This window comes from Zosterops lateralis, assembly GCF_965231275.1.
Source record: "Zosterops lateralis genome assembly, chromosome: Z".
Lineage (NCBI taxonomy): Eukaryota > Metazoa > Chordata > Aves > Passeriformes > Zosteropidae > Zosterops > Zosterops lateralis.
Window position 1 is genome coordinate 78,349,137 of NC_139800.1, and position 14,011 is coordinate 78,363,147.

The following is a 14,011-nucleotide window of genomic DNA, read 5'->3' on the forward strand; positions in this document are numbered from 1 at the left end:
ACAAGAAAGTGCTCTATGTGCTCTTTGTACCCGAAGAAGGTGGGGTAAATATTTTTTTTAAAAAAAGGAAATTATGAAAATTATTTTCTTCTACAAATTCTAAATTTGTCCTTACATAGATCGTAATCAAAACTGAGGAAAAGGAGGGGGATTTAAACACATTCTTGTTACTTAAAGTAATTTCTGAAACTAGCTTGGAGGCCAATGTTTTAACCTGCATGTTTAAAATTTGGAAATCTTTTTGTATCTGAAATTTGCAGCAATTATGTCAAATAGCGATAAATCTTTTTTGAAATTTGGCGTCTTCATTAACAATGGAGATGCCCTCTTCTGTGGAATAACAGCTTATGTTTGCTAATTAAAATTCCGTACAAATTCATTATACTTCTGTACAGGCTCATAGGTAGAACATTAGATCACAGAAATTACAGAAACTACTTATTGTTAATATTTCTGTAGAAGAATTTTATTTACATGGTATAATAATTACAGGTTAGCATAGTTAGGCTCTCAGATGTAACCTAATTTACATCTCAAGATTAAAATAGTAGGCTGATAATACTGCAGTAATTCTTTAACAATTCTATCTAAAATTAGCCTGTCCTGTCTAGATTTGGACAGTAATTGCTTGGAATAAAATCTTAAATTAAAATTATGAAGTGTTTGGCTGCACAGTAGCAAAATACTGGATATCATGTCCTAAGGGAGTTCTAATTGTGTGTTTCTAAAAGCAAGTTAAAGCTGCAGCTTGAAACTCCATGATGTATATTTTCTATTATTAATAGTCATGCATGAATGAGGTAATGCAAGCTGTAAGAATGAAAATACTTTCTTTAATATTACAGTTAGAGTTTCAGTGTTTCACCAGTTTGCCAAGGAAAAGCTAAGGTGCTTGATTTTGGAAACCAGATGAAACCTCTTCAAGCATCCTAAAATACTGGCTCACAGAAACAACGTAGTGTGCAGGTATCTAAATCAGCTGGGGATGGAAAGAAAAGGAAAAACTTACCAGCCAAAAAGTAGTTATGCGTTTTTAGTGACTGTTAATGCTTCACTTTCTTGAATTAGCTGAAGGGAACCACTAAGGACTGATTCTGTTGCCTGCTGATTTTTTTTTCCCCTGTAGCCTCTGTGCTGCCACATTTCATCCCAGAAGACTGTGCGTTTAGAAGAAAAGATCACTGAATGAAAATGAGTTTGGTCTTAAGGTTTCTCTGTTCCCATTTTCTCAGATCTCTGGTGGAAGAGGAGGATCCTCATATGAAAGTGTCTCTTGGTAGCAGCGATATGGGCGTCTCTGCCCATCTACAGTCTTCGAAGACAGGAACCACAAGATTTTTCACCAGCAATACTCACAGTTCTGTGGTATTACAGGTAATTAAATATTCTCGTGCCTGTATTGAGCTATACTGAGAATTTTGGCTGCTCTAAACTATGTGTCCACTCAATAGATTTTATTAGACTTGCGATTCCTATAGAGCCTCAAAAACTCTCATGTTCTTGTGCTGTCGATGTCCTCAAGCAAGCATTGCTTGGAACTTCATTTTCTGTGAGATAGAAGTTCAGCTTTTAGCAGCAGCTTTGAAAAAACCCCTGGCCTTTTCCTGGGGTCCACTCTCAAGTTCTAAGAGGTAACAACATTTAAACTCTTACGTGACAGCTGTATCAAAGAAGCTCACTTAAATGTCATTATTTAATTAAGGCATGTCCCTAAGATGGCAGAGCCTTGCCAGGTTTTGTGTAATGCCCTGTGCTGGGTCTGGCAATGGTACTACTGTGTGGTAGAACATCTATAGAGACAATATTTACATGCTTACTAGTATTAGAAAAATACTAGTTTGAAGGAAAATGTTTAATGTTTGAGCTTCTGTTCCATAGTGAATGAAGGAGGAGAGTATTTCATCCACTCTCCAGTATCCACAAATGGGTGCATCTTTGGAGGAAGTCTTGCTCTAGGATGTCACTGAAGATGAGTTCATTTTTTATTAGTTAGATGTTGTAAGTAATTCAGAGGAGATCAGATGTATAATGGGAGCTTATTTTGGAGTTCTTAGCATTCAACTTTGGTAACAAATTTGATAATCATAGAACCAGATAACAGCTTTCCTTTCAGACCACAGACTTTTGCAGCCTGTTAGGTTGCAAACCATTCTAATTGCTGTGAAACAGAATTATATCTAGAATGCATATGTGACCTTTTTTGTAGATCCAAAAAAGATAGCAGTCCCTACCTGAAACAACTGCTACTGTGAAAGCTTGCAAAAGAAACTCCTTCCTGAAAATAACTTAATTATTTGAATAAAGCTACTTTCTAAGGCCTGGCATACTTTGCATTCATCAGCCGTATCTGGAAAATAATTATTATTATGTTTGTTTTCAATGAATAATGATCATTGAACATATTACAGATAACGGTTTTAAGATGACAAATTATTTCTTTGTCACTTTTTTGGATGTACAGTACACATGTACAGAAAAGTAAATAAATATTTACATAAAGGAGATAAAAGAGATTCCTACTCTCCTCCCAAATCAAAGGGATGCTTTGCACTGTGCTTTTCCTGCAGGGCTTTGACCAGCTGCGAGTGGAAGGTTTGCTCTGTGACGTGACGCTTGTTCCCGGAGATGGTGACGAGGTGTTTCCTGTCCACAGAGCAATGATGGCTTCTGCAAGTGATTACTTCAAGGCCATGTTCACAGGTGGTGTTTTTATTAAAGACATCTACTGCTGTCTCCAAATTACTCTCATTCAGACACTCAGGCACAAGTCCAGTGCTGTGTGTGAATCAGGATTGCAAACAACACTGTGGACTAAACATATCTCTCTCTACTTGCATATGAGGTTTTAAAATTAAATTTTTAAAATGTATTTTAATTATTTCTGAATTTATGAAATAATTTCAACCCCTTCAAAATGATCACATACGTTTACCCGCATGTGTATTTCAGGAGGAATGAAGGAACAAGATTTAATGTGCATTAAGCTTCATGGTGTGAACAAAATAGGCCTAAAGAAGATCATTGATTTTATCTACACTGCAAAACTTTCACTTAACATGGACAACCTTCAGGACACTCTGGAAGCTGCCAGTTTTTTGCAGATTTTACCTGTTTTGGACTTCTGTAAAGTATTTCTTATCTCTGGGGTAAGACTATTTGTTTCCCTTCTACAGTGTTTAAGGCCTTGGTATGTAGTTTTGTTTTTCTTCTGTGATGACACTGATAGTCATAATAGTATTACATAATAGTTGTCTAAAACTTGGCATTATTCATAGTTTAGATTCACAGAGAACAGATTTGCTTTATAGTTTCCTTGAAAAACTTGGTTTTCTTCAGAGTATTAGGTACAGTGTGAGTTAGATAAAGTGTCCTACCACATTAAAATTCTTCCCTTACATGTCTGATACGAGATGTTTCAGGGTCTCCCTGCATGATTGCACTCACTCTAGCATTAGTCTGCTTGCTGCATTCATTAGGTGTGCTTCAGTTACATTCACTTTATTCCTGTAGTTACAGCCCTTCCATCTCAATGGGGGTGCAGTTACCTTTTTTCTGACTCAAGCACAGAATAAAACCAACACCCAGATGGGATCCCTCAGTACCTTTCCTTGCCCTCCTGTACTGCCAGCAATGAGGAGCACCTTCTCTGTGGGGCTGTAGAGCAGCAGTGGTGCAAGAGCTGTACTGTCAAAGCAATTCTGCCTGGAGAGAAACTCTGCAGTTATTTTTAATGTTTCCTGGAGGTGTTCTAATGTTGATGTTAAATGCTTAGATACCTCACTAGAACTCTGGCTTTGACAGGGAGACTGGTGTGCTCCACACGACTTACAAAATTATCTGGAATTCAGTTTTTTGATTCTGTAATGAGAAATTAAGAAGCAGGAATTCCAGATGCTCTGAAGAGTACAGGCTTAGAAATGTGACCTCCCTAACTGAAAATATGTACCAGGATTTATGCAAACCAGAGGACTCCAAGCTGGTAATAACATCAATCTGTTTCATATGAGGTGTTAGACATATTTAGGCTTGATAATGCCGTTTTGCTTGTAATTTGGAAATATTTTCTAACTGACCAGTCATTTGATAATGTTATAATCTTACATTAAGCTTAATACTCTTCAGTTCTAACCCACCTATTTTATGTTGCTCAGACTTTTTTTACCATCCAAAATTATGCCTCTCCAGGTTTGACATTACTATAAATACCAGCTTGGAAAAAGGTCTTGGTGGTGTTTTGAATCAGGTATTTGAAAAGGGCTCTTTCTGATGGGAGCTGAGCCCTGGGGACACCGTGTTGCCCTTTCCCCTTTCTGGGTAGGGCAGCTGCTTGTTTATTTTGCTTTGTTAAGGAAAGAACATTTTTCATATATTAAATCGTGTTATTGTTTAAAATGCTCATTCTTTGAAACTTGTGATGTTGACTCAGTTACTGTTTTTGCCCAAATAAGAAATGTCTTGTTTGATACTGCATTTTTAAAGAATGAGGAAGACTTTATTAATTCTACTCATTTTATTGGGTTTTTTTTTCCAGGAATGCTTTCATTTAGATTGAAGTCTAAGGGGATATAATATCATGCATGGTATAGCTGTAGAGGAAATACAAAATTGAGGTTGTTCTGTTAGGCTAGTTATGTTCTTAGCATCCTTATATAAAGTATTTTTGAATGACCTTACTTCTAAATTTGTTGAAACAAGAGTTGGTGAGCAAATGAGCTTCTGTTTGAAGGAGCATTTCTGTAATTTAAATTAATATTCTGAGCAAGTATTGAGCTTATTTCTACTGAAGTTAGCTGGCTTGAGAGCTGAGGTAACCATTTCCAGACAAATGCTTAATTGTCTTTGAATTGTCTGGGGAGTCCATTATTAAAGAGATTATAAAAGTCAGTTTATGTTAGGCATAATGTAATTGTGTACTTCATAAGAAGGTATTGGAGATATTTACAAAGAAAACCCAAAGCTTAAGGTAACAGCTTAATTTGTCTAACAAAAGTAATGAGACCTTCAAAGAATAGTATCTGTTGTAGCTGACTTAAAAGTGTTTTTTATTTGCTCTGCATGTACAACCCTCCTGTCAAATAGCTCATTGCTCTGATTGTCTTTGCTCTGCAACTCTCAGAGAAACAATGGAATACTTCCTAAAATATTTTCAGTCTTACTGATTGGTTTTAAATAATTACTGTTACTATTGGTTTTAAATAATTACAGCTGTACAATAGACTAGGACCGCTCTCATATTCACATCTGAGCTGTAATGTAATTAAAATTCATAAAAATGCCATGGAAATGTTTTCAGAGTAGTGAGTTCTAGACACAATACTGATTTTGCAAAAGTAGCAGCAGTGTACAAAATGGTGAAAGATGAGAAACTTACCCAAGTGAATTACAGTTCTTGGGAAAATCAGAGGGTAATGGGGAAAGTATTGTTACACTGTAATTAAAGAAAACATTTCCAAACATTGAAAATTAATGTCTTGGATGTACCTGCAAAAAAAATTTGTTCCTTCTATAATTTGGTGCTTTACACTTTTATAACTACTAGGAAATAGTCAGATATGGAGGGCTTAATACTTGGAAGAAGTGTCTTGTCAAAAGAACTTTGTTATCTGAGGATGGAGCAAGTTAATCTGTTCTGGAGCACAGGATTTAACCCTGGGACCAACTCTTGACAACCACCAGAAATTTGATTTTGTACTGTAGGGGTACAATAGATTCTGTTTTCTGAGCTGGTCAAATTTCTGTGCTATTTCTTTCTGGGATTCTGTCAATGGAAGCCCACAGGAAAATGGAGGGCTTCAGGAGTGTGTTTGCCCTTTTAAACTTTGACTCTTTGAAGCACTGCATTAAGTGCAGTCATTGAAACAAAACAAAGTTAGACACCTGATTGTTTTGTGCTACCAGGTTTGAGGGCTTGCTTTTTTTGTACATGTTACTTTTCCTGAGCTGTTTTCCAGGCTCTCATGTCTGCAATCATTTTCTGTGTCCAGTTTTGTACTATTTTATAGTCAGTTAAGTTTTTATGAGAGCTTGGAAAGTGGTTGCTTCAAAATTTCAAAGAATTAAGTAAACTGCTTTCTCAAGAAAGTACTTTGGGTTTTGCTTTGGGTTTTTCAGGCTGTCCTAACATGGTGCTGTGCTTGACCTTTCTTTTTGGAAAGCATTTTAGTATTTTCTGCAACTTCTGCTTTGTAGTGAGCAATTACAATGAATAATGTGAATGAGAAGCTCTGCTCAGTAGTCAAAGTCCTTGTAAAATAGGATTTATTTAAATGAAAATCTCAACTCCTTGCGGAGCTGCTTAGCTGTTGGAACATTTATGACTTTTAGCTCTTTTCTTGTGAGTATTTTTACTAGTTATTGGATACACTGTACAGTCAGTCTTATATTTTCACCTGATATTTCCATTCCTCCTGTTCACTTCAGTGGGATGTCCAGAGTAGCAGTTCCTTCTCTCTGTTGAAGAGCTCCTGATTGACTGACTTCCACACAGAACCATAGCATAAGTCAAACTTCTAACAAAATAAAAAAACCCCAATGTTTGGATAACTTCTAATTTAAATAACATTATTGTACTGAACTCTGTACAGTTTTGAATATTCAAGTAGAAGTAGCTACAGCATTTCATTTTGTTTATGGTTTGTTTTTTGGCTCAGAATTTAAGGATCTCTAGAATGTATATTTTTATGACTTTTAAGTCTTCACAATATAATTTGGCCTGGTACACTAATTATTATCTTAGATCACAAAAGGGTAATTTTGCAAGCTAAGTAACCTTTAAGACAATATTTAATATGACGCCCTGATTTGAGGCGAGTGGTGGAATTTGTTATTGAGTCAAACATAGTGCACAGTTTCATAAGCACAATGGGAAGTGCTTGCAATCATATGTGGTAAAAAACAACTCTGAGTGCATTACAGTCCCAGTGGATTAATAAAGGCAGAATAAACTAAATTTTCCAAGAATCAGGGGTTGACTGGAAACTCCTGATGTTGTGTTCATCCGTCATTAACAGTGTGTAATGTGTCAATAAATTTCTCAAACATAAGAAGTCCGGGAATATGCTCAGTTGCATAGATTTACAATGAAACATAATTATGGTAATACATAACTTGATGCACTCTGGGCACTTGATAAGTGGCAGCCAGTCAGCAATAGCTCCAAATACTCAACTGCATCCTGAACATGTGCCAATTGTACAGAACCTGTACAAAAGCTGTATAGGTTTTGCTTTGATCTTTTAAGTTCAAGTGTGCCTTTCCTGTATGCAATAATATCTGCCTGTCTTTGATGTGGAGGAAGTGCTGCATCTCTCTAGTTTGGTGCCAGTCAATGTATTCCAAAGTGATTTTTAAGTACAGTAAATGTATAGCAAGAGTTAAGATTACTGCAAGTCAGCTGTTTGTTAAGAGGTGATTTTTCCATTGCTTTGTTTTGTAATACAACTTGAAAGAAATTTTAGAAGTAAGAATGTTCTGTTTCATTGACGCAATTTATGGTATGCTGTGATTTCCAGTATACAATTAATTTATGGAAATTAAAGTACCTAAAAGGAAATGTAAAGAAATTAGGATCATAGAATGGCCTGGGTCAGAATGAACCTTAAAGATCATCCAATTCCAACCCCCTGCTGTGGACAGGGAGCTTCCACTACACCAGGTTGCTCAGAACCCCATCCAGCCTGGCCTTGAACACTTCAGCAGTGGAGCAGCCACAGCTTCTCTGGGCAACCTGTTTGATTGCCCAGTCAAGGAATATTTTGATCCTCAAAACCAGTCAGAGAATATTTTACAGGCTGTTGCTAGTTGGTGTGATTATATTTTGATACAAACAGTGTGATCTGCCTTGCAATACAAAAATTATTTCCATGTATATAAAGCATAAATATTTCTATAGTATAATTCCTGACAGTCTGCTGCACATTCATTTTATAGACAGGACCTGATTACAGGATTAGTAAGCCTTTCAGGATGTGTGAATGAAGATTTTGGATGACTGCAGATCTTAACTCTAAGTCAAGTTAGATCAGTTTCTAGTGAATTAAGAAAATCTCCTATTCCGGTACTCATTAGACATTTGAATTCTCTGGTACTAAAGGACAATGATCAGATTGAGTTATACAGTATTAAAATCTTCTAATCTCTGTCATGACCAGAAGGTCATTTGAAGGTTTTTGAATCCTTAGGCTCCAGTTGGGTCATAGTCCTCAAGTTTTATAATCCTTTTAAAAATAACCGTGAAATTCATAAGCTTAAATTCTTCCGGCATTACAGATGTGATGAGAATCACAAAGTTGTGGAGATGGTTGACACTGAGTAGAACTGACATGCACAAAGACTAGAACATGGGTAGAAGAAGCTTGGATTGGAATAAGATTTGAATGCAAAAAAGCCGCAATTCTCAGCAGGAAGCATTTGAGTGACTTACTGGGCTCATGTACCAGAGAGCTTTCTGAAATGAATTGACTGGGTTCACTGAAAACCCACTAGGAATTGTGCCCCGTACCTGGCATGTTTCTTCTTCCCTGTGCCTTGGATCCCAAGTGACCTTAGAAGTTCGGGAGCTGAAGATATAAAAAGGTAGATGCAGCTACAGTGTAAAACAGATGATTACCAAGATGCAGTCACTCGAGTACTGAGATAAATCAGGGTGTGATCCATACTGCTAAAGCATTTAATGAGCTGGGTATTTTTAGGGGAAATCCTCCAAAGTTCATTCTTTAAAAAAAAATGTGTATAAACTAAAATCACTACCTTTTTCTTGGTTTTGACATGTATTTAATTTTGAACAGTCTGTAAGAGCACTGCCTTGATTTATTAAAGATCCATTTTTGTTTGTTTTGAAGGAATTTATTAATGAGATTGAACTCTGTAAATATAAGTTGTTGAAATATGTGGCATGCAGGGGTTAGCTGTGCCATTCTCTTTGGTTTAATTATGTCCATACAATTTTAATAATGTCAGAAAATGTCTAATGGTGAGGCTTTTATTTTTGCTCTCTGTAACCTTGGGCTGATCACCTCTCCTTTAACTTTATTTTCTACATGTCTTTCTTACAAAGATGTTTTCAGAGCTTTTCAAAGATGAAGTGCTATGTAACTGCTATGCCTCATCATTGTATAAGGTATTTGGCATAATATATGCCATCTGCTTGTTCCTTGTCTCATTTCTTTTTTCAAAATAAGAAATAAATTGGGTCTCCCCTTGCAGTCATGAATATATATACTGCACTGAATATTTGCTCATGTGTAAATCACCTTGAGCATTGCAAAATGCTGAAATATTGCTGATTCTACAGTATTCATTAATTTTACATTATAATTTAGACACCAAATTAAGAAAATGTTTTGATTCCTTTTTTCTGTTTACTTAATAGGTTTCATTGGAAAACTGTGTTGAGGTTGGGCGAATTGCCAACACATACAACCTCACGGAAGTGGATAAATATGTTAATAATTTCATCCTGAAGAACTTCCCCGCATTATTAAGTACTGGTGAATTTGTGAAACTCCCCTTTGAACGTCTTGCCTTCGTGCTTTCAAGTAATAGCCTTAAGCACTGCACTGAACTTGAACTCTTCAAGGCGGCATGTCGCTGGCTGCGCTACGAGGAGCCTCGCATGGAGTGTGCGGCGAAGCTCATGAAGAACATCAGGTTCCCCCTGATGACACCCCAGGATCTTATTAACTACGTCCAGACAGTGGACTTCATGAGAACTGACAACACCTGCGTCAACCTGCTCCTGGAGGCCAGCAATTACCAGATGATGCCGTACATGCAGCCGGTGATGCAGTCGGAGCGGACGGCCATCCGCTCGGACAGCACGCACCTGGTAACCCTGGGGGGAGTCCTCAGGCAGCAGCTGGTGGTCAGCAAGGAGCTCAGGATGTACGACGAGAAGGCCCACGAGTGGAAATCCTTGGCCCCCATGGATGCGCCCAGGTACCAGCACGGCATCGCCGTGATCGGGAACTTCCTGTACGTGGTGGGCGGCCAGAGCAATTACGACACTAAGGGAAAGACAGCGGTTGACACGGTCTTCAGGTTCGACCCTCGCTACAACAAGTGGATGCAAGTGGCGTCTTTGAACGAGAAAAGGACCTTCTTCCACCTAAGTGCCCTCAAAGGACATTTGTACGCAGTCGGAGGTCGGAACGCGGCGGGTGAGCTAGGTGAGTCCTCCTGGAGCCAGCCCCTTTGCCTTTTGTTGAGCTTGGAAATGCCCTGCTGCCCAGGGAATGGGTGGAGAGGAACAAGTTGGAGGCATTGGAGTGCTGCTGCTTTCTGGAAATGCTGCAAGTGCAGAGAGAAATTTGTCTGGATGCTATTAGAAGTTAATTTTGGAAGGAATCCCACCAAAAAAATAATTCCAAATATGTGTGTCTTGTGTTTTGATGCATAATATCCAATGTCTTGGCCTTTACCATGAAACATGAAATGTATGTCTGCCTGTGTAAGTGTAGGGGAATACAAATGCAGTTTTAAAAAGAAAAAATTAATCATTACTTCAGCTGAGAAACAAAATCCGTCCCTGAGAGATAGATACATGGCTCTAGCTGAAGCTCCCAGTTGAATGAATGTTACATTTTGAAAGAAACAAATTTTCTGGAATAGTATTTGAAATGCCAAGGGGTTTTTTGATGTGGTTTTTTTTAATTGTTGTTTTAGTTTAATGACTGTGATTTGTTCCACTCACAGATTAGTGAGATTCAGATATTCTGATGTTCTAGGCTTCTTTAATTATTAAAAATTACATATTTCACCTATGATCTTGTGAGTATGCAGGTAACTTATTTGTATGAGTGACTGAATGACTTGGTCCTGGTGCCTCTTTTCCTCCCTTGCAATAAATACATGGTAAGTTTTAATTTAACAAAAATCTGCAGAGGATGACCCCTGTTAATCCACTGCATTGTGCAAAGCCATAGTGGGGTTAGCATTTAGTCAAGTCTGGGATGGTAGACTCAACTCTAAATTTGTGTATGCTTTAAAATTGGAATGTCACAGAGATTGTGCTTGGAAGTTTAGTATTATATCTAAACCAGTATTATATTCTAAGCCAGAAGCACAGTATTATATATCTAAACCAGATATAATCATATACATCAACCAGGTATTGTATCATCTCATCTTATTTAGTTTTCAGCCCAATAATCAACCGTTGTCCCTTGTCCCTCTGTGGCTTCTACCTCTTGCTACTAAGATCTGCTTTTCAGAAATGCACAGATACCAGCAGGTGCAGTGAGAAACATTTTTAATTGAAACAATACAAAACTTGATTTCCGCTGCAGGATCTGTGGCTTCTTAAAATTACTGTGTCTTGGTTTTTCACATACACAGATTTAATTCATTGTCATGTTGCAAATTTTCATAGGAAACATGTAGTACACTGCTTCCACCATACAAAAGTGGCCTGGCTTTGCTAGAAATTTAACATCCATCCCAATGTTTGTTGAAATGAGATGTTTAAAAATACCTCCTGTTCCAAAAAGATGGGAAACTGCTTAGCAATGACTTGTTTTCCCTGGACAGCCATTTTTTGATGCAAATCCTGAGATTTTCAGAATTTTTTACTACGTGTCACTTTATTTCCCTGAAAATGCATCCTAAACAATTTCAATATCCTCTAAAAGACTAAATGTACAAACTAACATCATGTATTGATCTTTGAGTATCAAAAAACCTGACATACATCTTCAGTGAGCTATTTTCTAAGAGTGTGAATTAATAGCAGATAATCAGATTGCTGACCTTGTGCACTGTAAACTCTGAACCAAGCAGGATTATAAAAATGTCAGTGAAAAAGTTGCAAGTCTGACAAAATCAATATGAAATAATATTGTCTGTAAGCCAGTGCAACCTGTGTGTGAAGGAGGCTTTGAGTGCAGCATTACCTTAAATTAGATCAAGCAGTATCATTCTGCTGACCTCAACTCTTCTGCCTTCTTTAATTAAAATACAAAATTTATCACCTATCTAAAATTCTTTTGTAAAGATATCATTAAAATGCTGTAGCAATTTCCACACAGACCTGAAAAGTGCCACTGGATCAGTCTGTGGGAAGAGCACTCTAAATGCTAAATATTGTAGCTGTCTGATGCTTTGATTTGGAGCTTCAGGTTCTTTCCTTGTTAATTGTGAGGTGAGTCACTTTTCATTTTCATACTTCTTTCATAAACCTTGACAACTGGAAGATGCAATCCAGCTTAAACTTCACATTCTGTTCAGAAGAGAAAAACTCTCAGGCTTTTCATAGAAGAGAAGGTCAAATGTGTATTGGACAGATATTAAAGAAGTTGCCCTTGGGTTCAAACTAATTTCAGTCTGTTGTTAGGGAGGAAAAATTCCCAAATCCTGAACTGAGCTTTCTGGAAGATGAGCTCTTATGGAAAAGGGCCAAAGGATTAAAGTTACTAAAATGAATTTTTCTTTTCCTGACATTCGCAGGAATAAAAATTATACTTTTTGAGGCTTTCTGTCTAATCTTTTCAAAACAGTTTTCAGATGTTTCATCTTCTGAGAACTTTGTAAATGCCACTTTTTACATCTGTAATACTTGCTTTAGTGTAATAATGAGCTGATGTTTTACCAGTGCATGCTACTGAGAAAAGTTTGGTTCACTGGACAGGATGAGTGAATTTTCATGTATGTGGTATATGTGTTGGAAAGTGGTAAATGTATCCTTTAAATGTCCTGAATTATCATATTATAATTTAGATTTTTTTCAATCCTGTGACAGCTTAGGGCTGTGCAGAATTAAGCACCACTCTTGGAAGGATTGTAGATAATTCTGGTTAGCTCCCTTTAAATGTCAAGGTGAGCAGCTGCCAGAGGTATTCCCCTTAAGGCAGGAGAACAGCACTTGGGGAAAGGGAGGAGCCCAGCCTGAACAAGACAGATGTGCAAAAAACAAGGCTTTTTGCATAAAAGAGACAAAGGGAAAACCAGGTGTGGCTCACAAAGATACTTGTGAAGCACAGCACATTGCCAGATTCCAGCTGAACACTGGAGACTCTTTTCTTTTCTGACAAGTAGATTTTTGTAGCTCATGGTAACAGTTCAGTTGGGGTGCTTGATGATGGCAGAAGCTACGTGTCTAAGTACTAGAAAACTCGTATTTTCAATACAATATTCAGGATTTTCCATATACTTCAGGCTCTGCTGTTGATAGGCTTGAGTAGAGTTTGGGGCTTTTATATATGGGCTTTTCCTAAGCCCTTTAGGGGATGTTGGATTATGACTAAACCACAGATTCATTCATCACGCTGCAATAAAGACAGAAAGAGAAAACCACCAGGGCAGTTGTCTGTTCTTTTGACCTTCTGCCCATCAAGTTGGAAGGTATTAATTTTCCAGATGCCCTCTATGGTGTTGAACCTTCCTTGTTTATGTAAAAACTTCCCCTGTGAGAGTGTGTGTGTACATATATATGTATGTATATAAAGATACAGCTAATGTAATTTAAATGTCATTGGTTGATAAGCAGTGATGAGTACCCAGTTGGGCTGTTTACTGTCAGAGTAATATTCTGAATATCAGACCAGAGTGTGAACTAGAGTGCCTCTTGTGCAGAGGCTTATTTTGAAGTGGCTCCTTGGTATGCCAGGACAAAATTAGTCAGGACTATTTAACTAAGCTTGGAGCTGTACAGGAACAAGCTGTATTATAGAAATAATATAACAAAATCAAGAGCCTGGGTTTTGGGACATCACAGAGTTGCTAAGTGCTGCTGTAACAGACCTCAAGACACTTCAGAAGCTGCTGACAGAGAAGTGTTAAGTATCTGTATACTCCTCAAATAGCATCACAGATGGCACTGTAACAGGAGTGCAGGCTGAACATCCCTTGGGACTGCCAAAACTTCATGTCTTTTTGAGATTGCTTAATTCTATTAAAATGAGGCCGGTCTTCCCTGGATTATGGTAATGAACACATCAGAAGTTTTACTGTTGAACATAAATGAAGCCTGGTCTGAATCATTCATGGTGTTGGAAGAATGAATCCCTCACTCTCACTT

At 37.5% G+C, this 14,011-nt stretch overlaps 1 protein-coding gene across 10 annotated transcripts in view; it reads left to right on the top strand.

The window, feature by feature from the left end:
- LOC310922792 (kelch-like protein 13) overlaps positions 1-14,011 on the top strand; it is an 81,247-nt gene that overhangs the window by 55,848 nt on the left and 11,388 nt on the right. For all 10 annotated transcript variants that reach the window (XM_083883626.1, XM_083883619.1, XM_083883618.1 and 7 more), the window contains 4 exons: positions 1,233-1,374; positions 2,568-2,700; positions 2,950-3,146; positions 9,371-10,166. In XM_083883626.1, the coding sequence (XP_083739752.1) occupies positions 1,233-1,374; positions 2,568-2,700; positions 2,950-3,146; positions 9,371-10,166 (1,268 nt within the window). The remainder of the gene's footprint in view (positions 1-1,232; positions 1,375-2,567; positions 2,701-2,949; positions 3,147-9,370; positions 10,167-14,011) is intronic.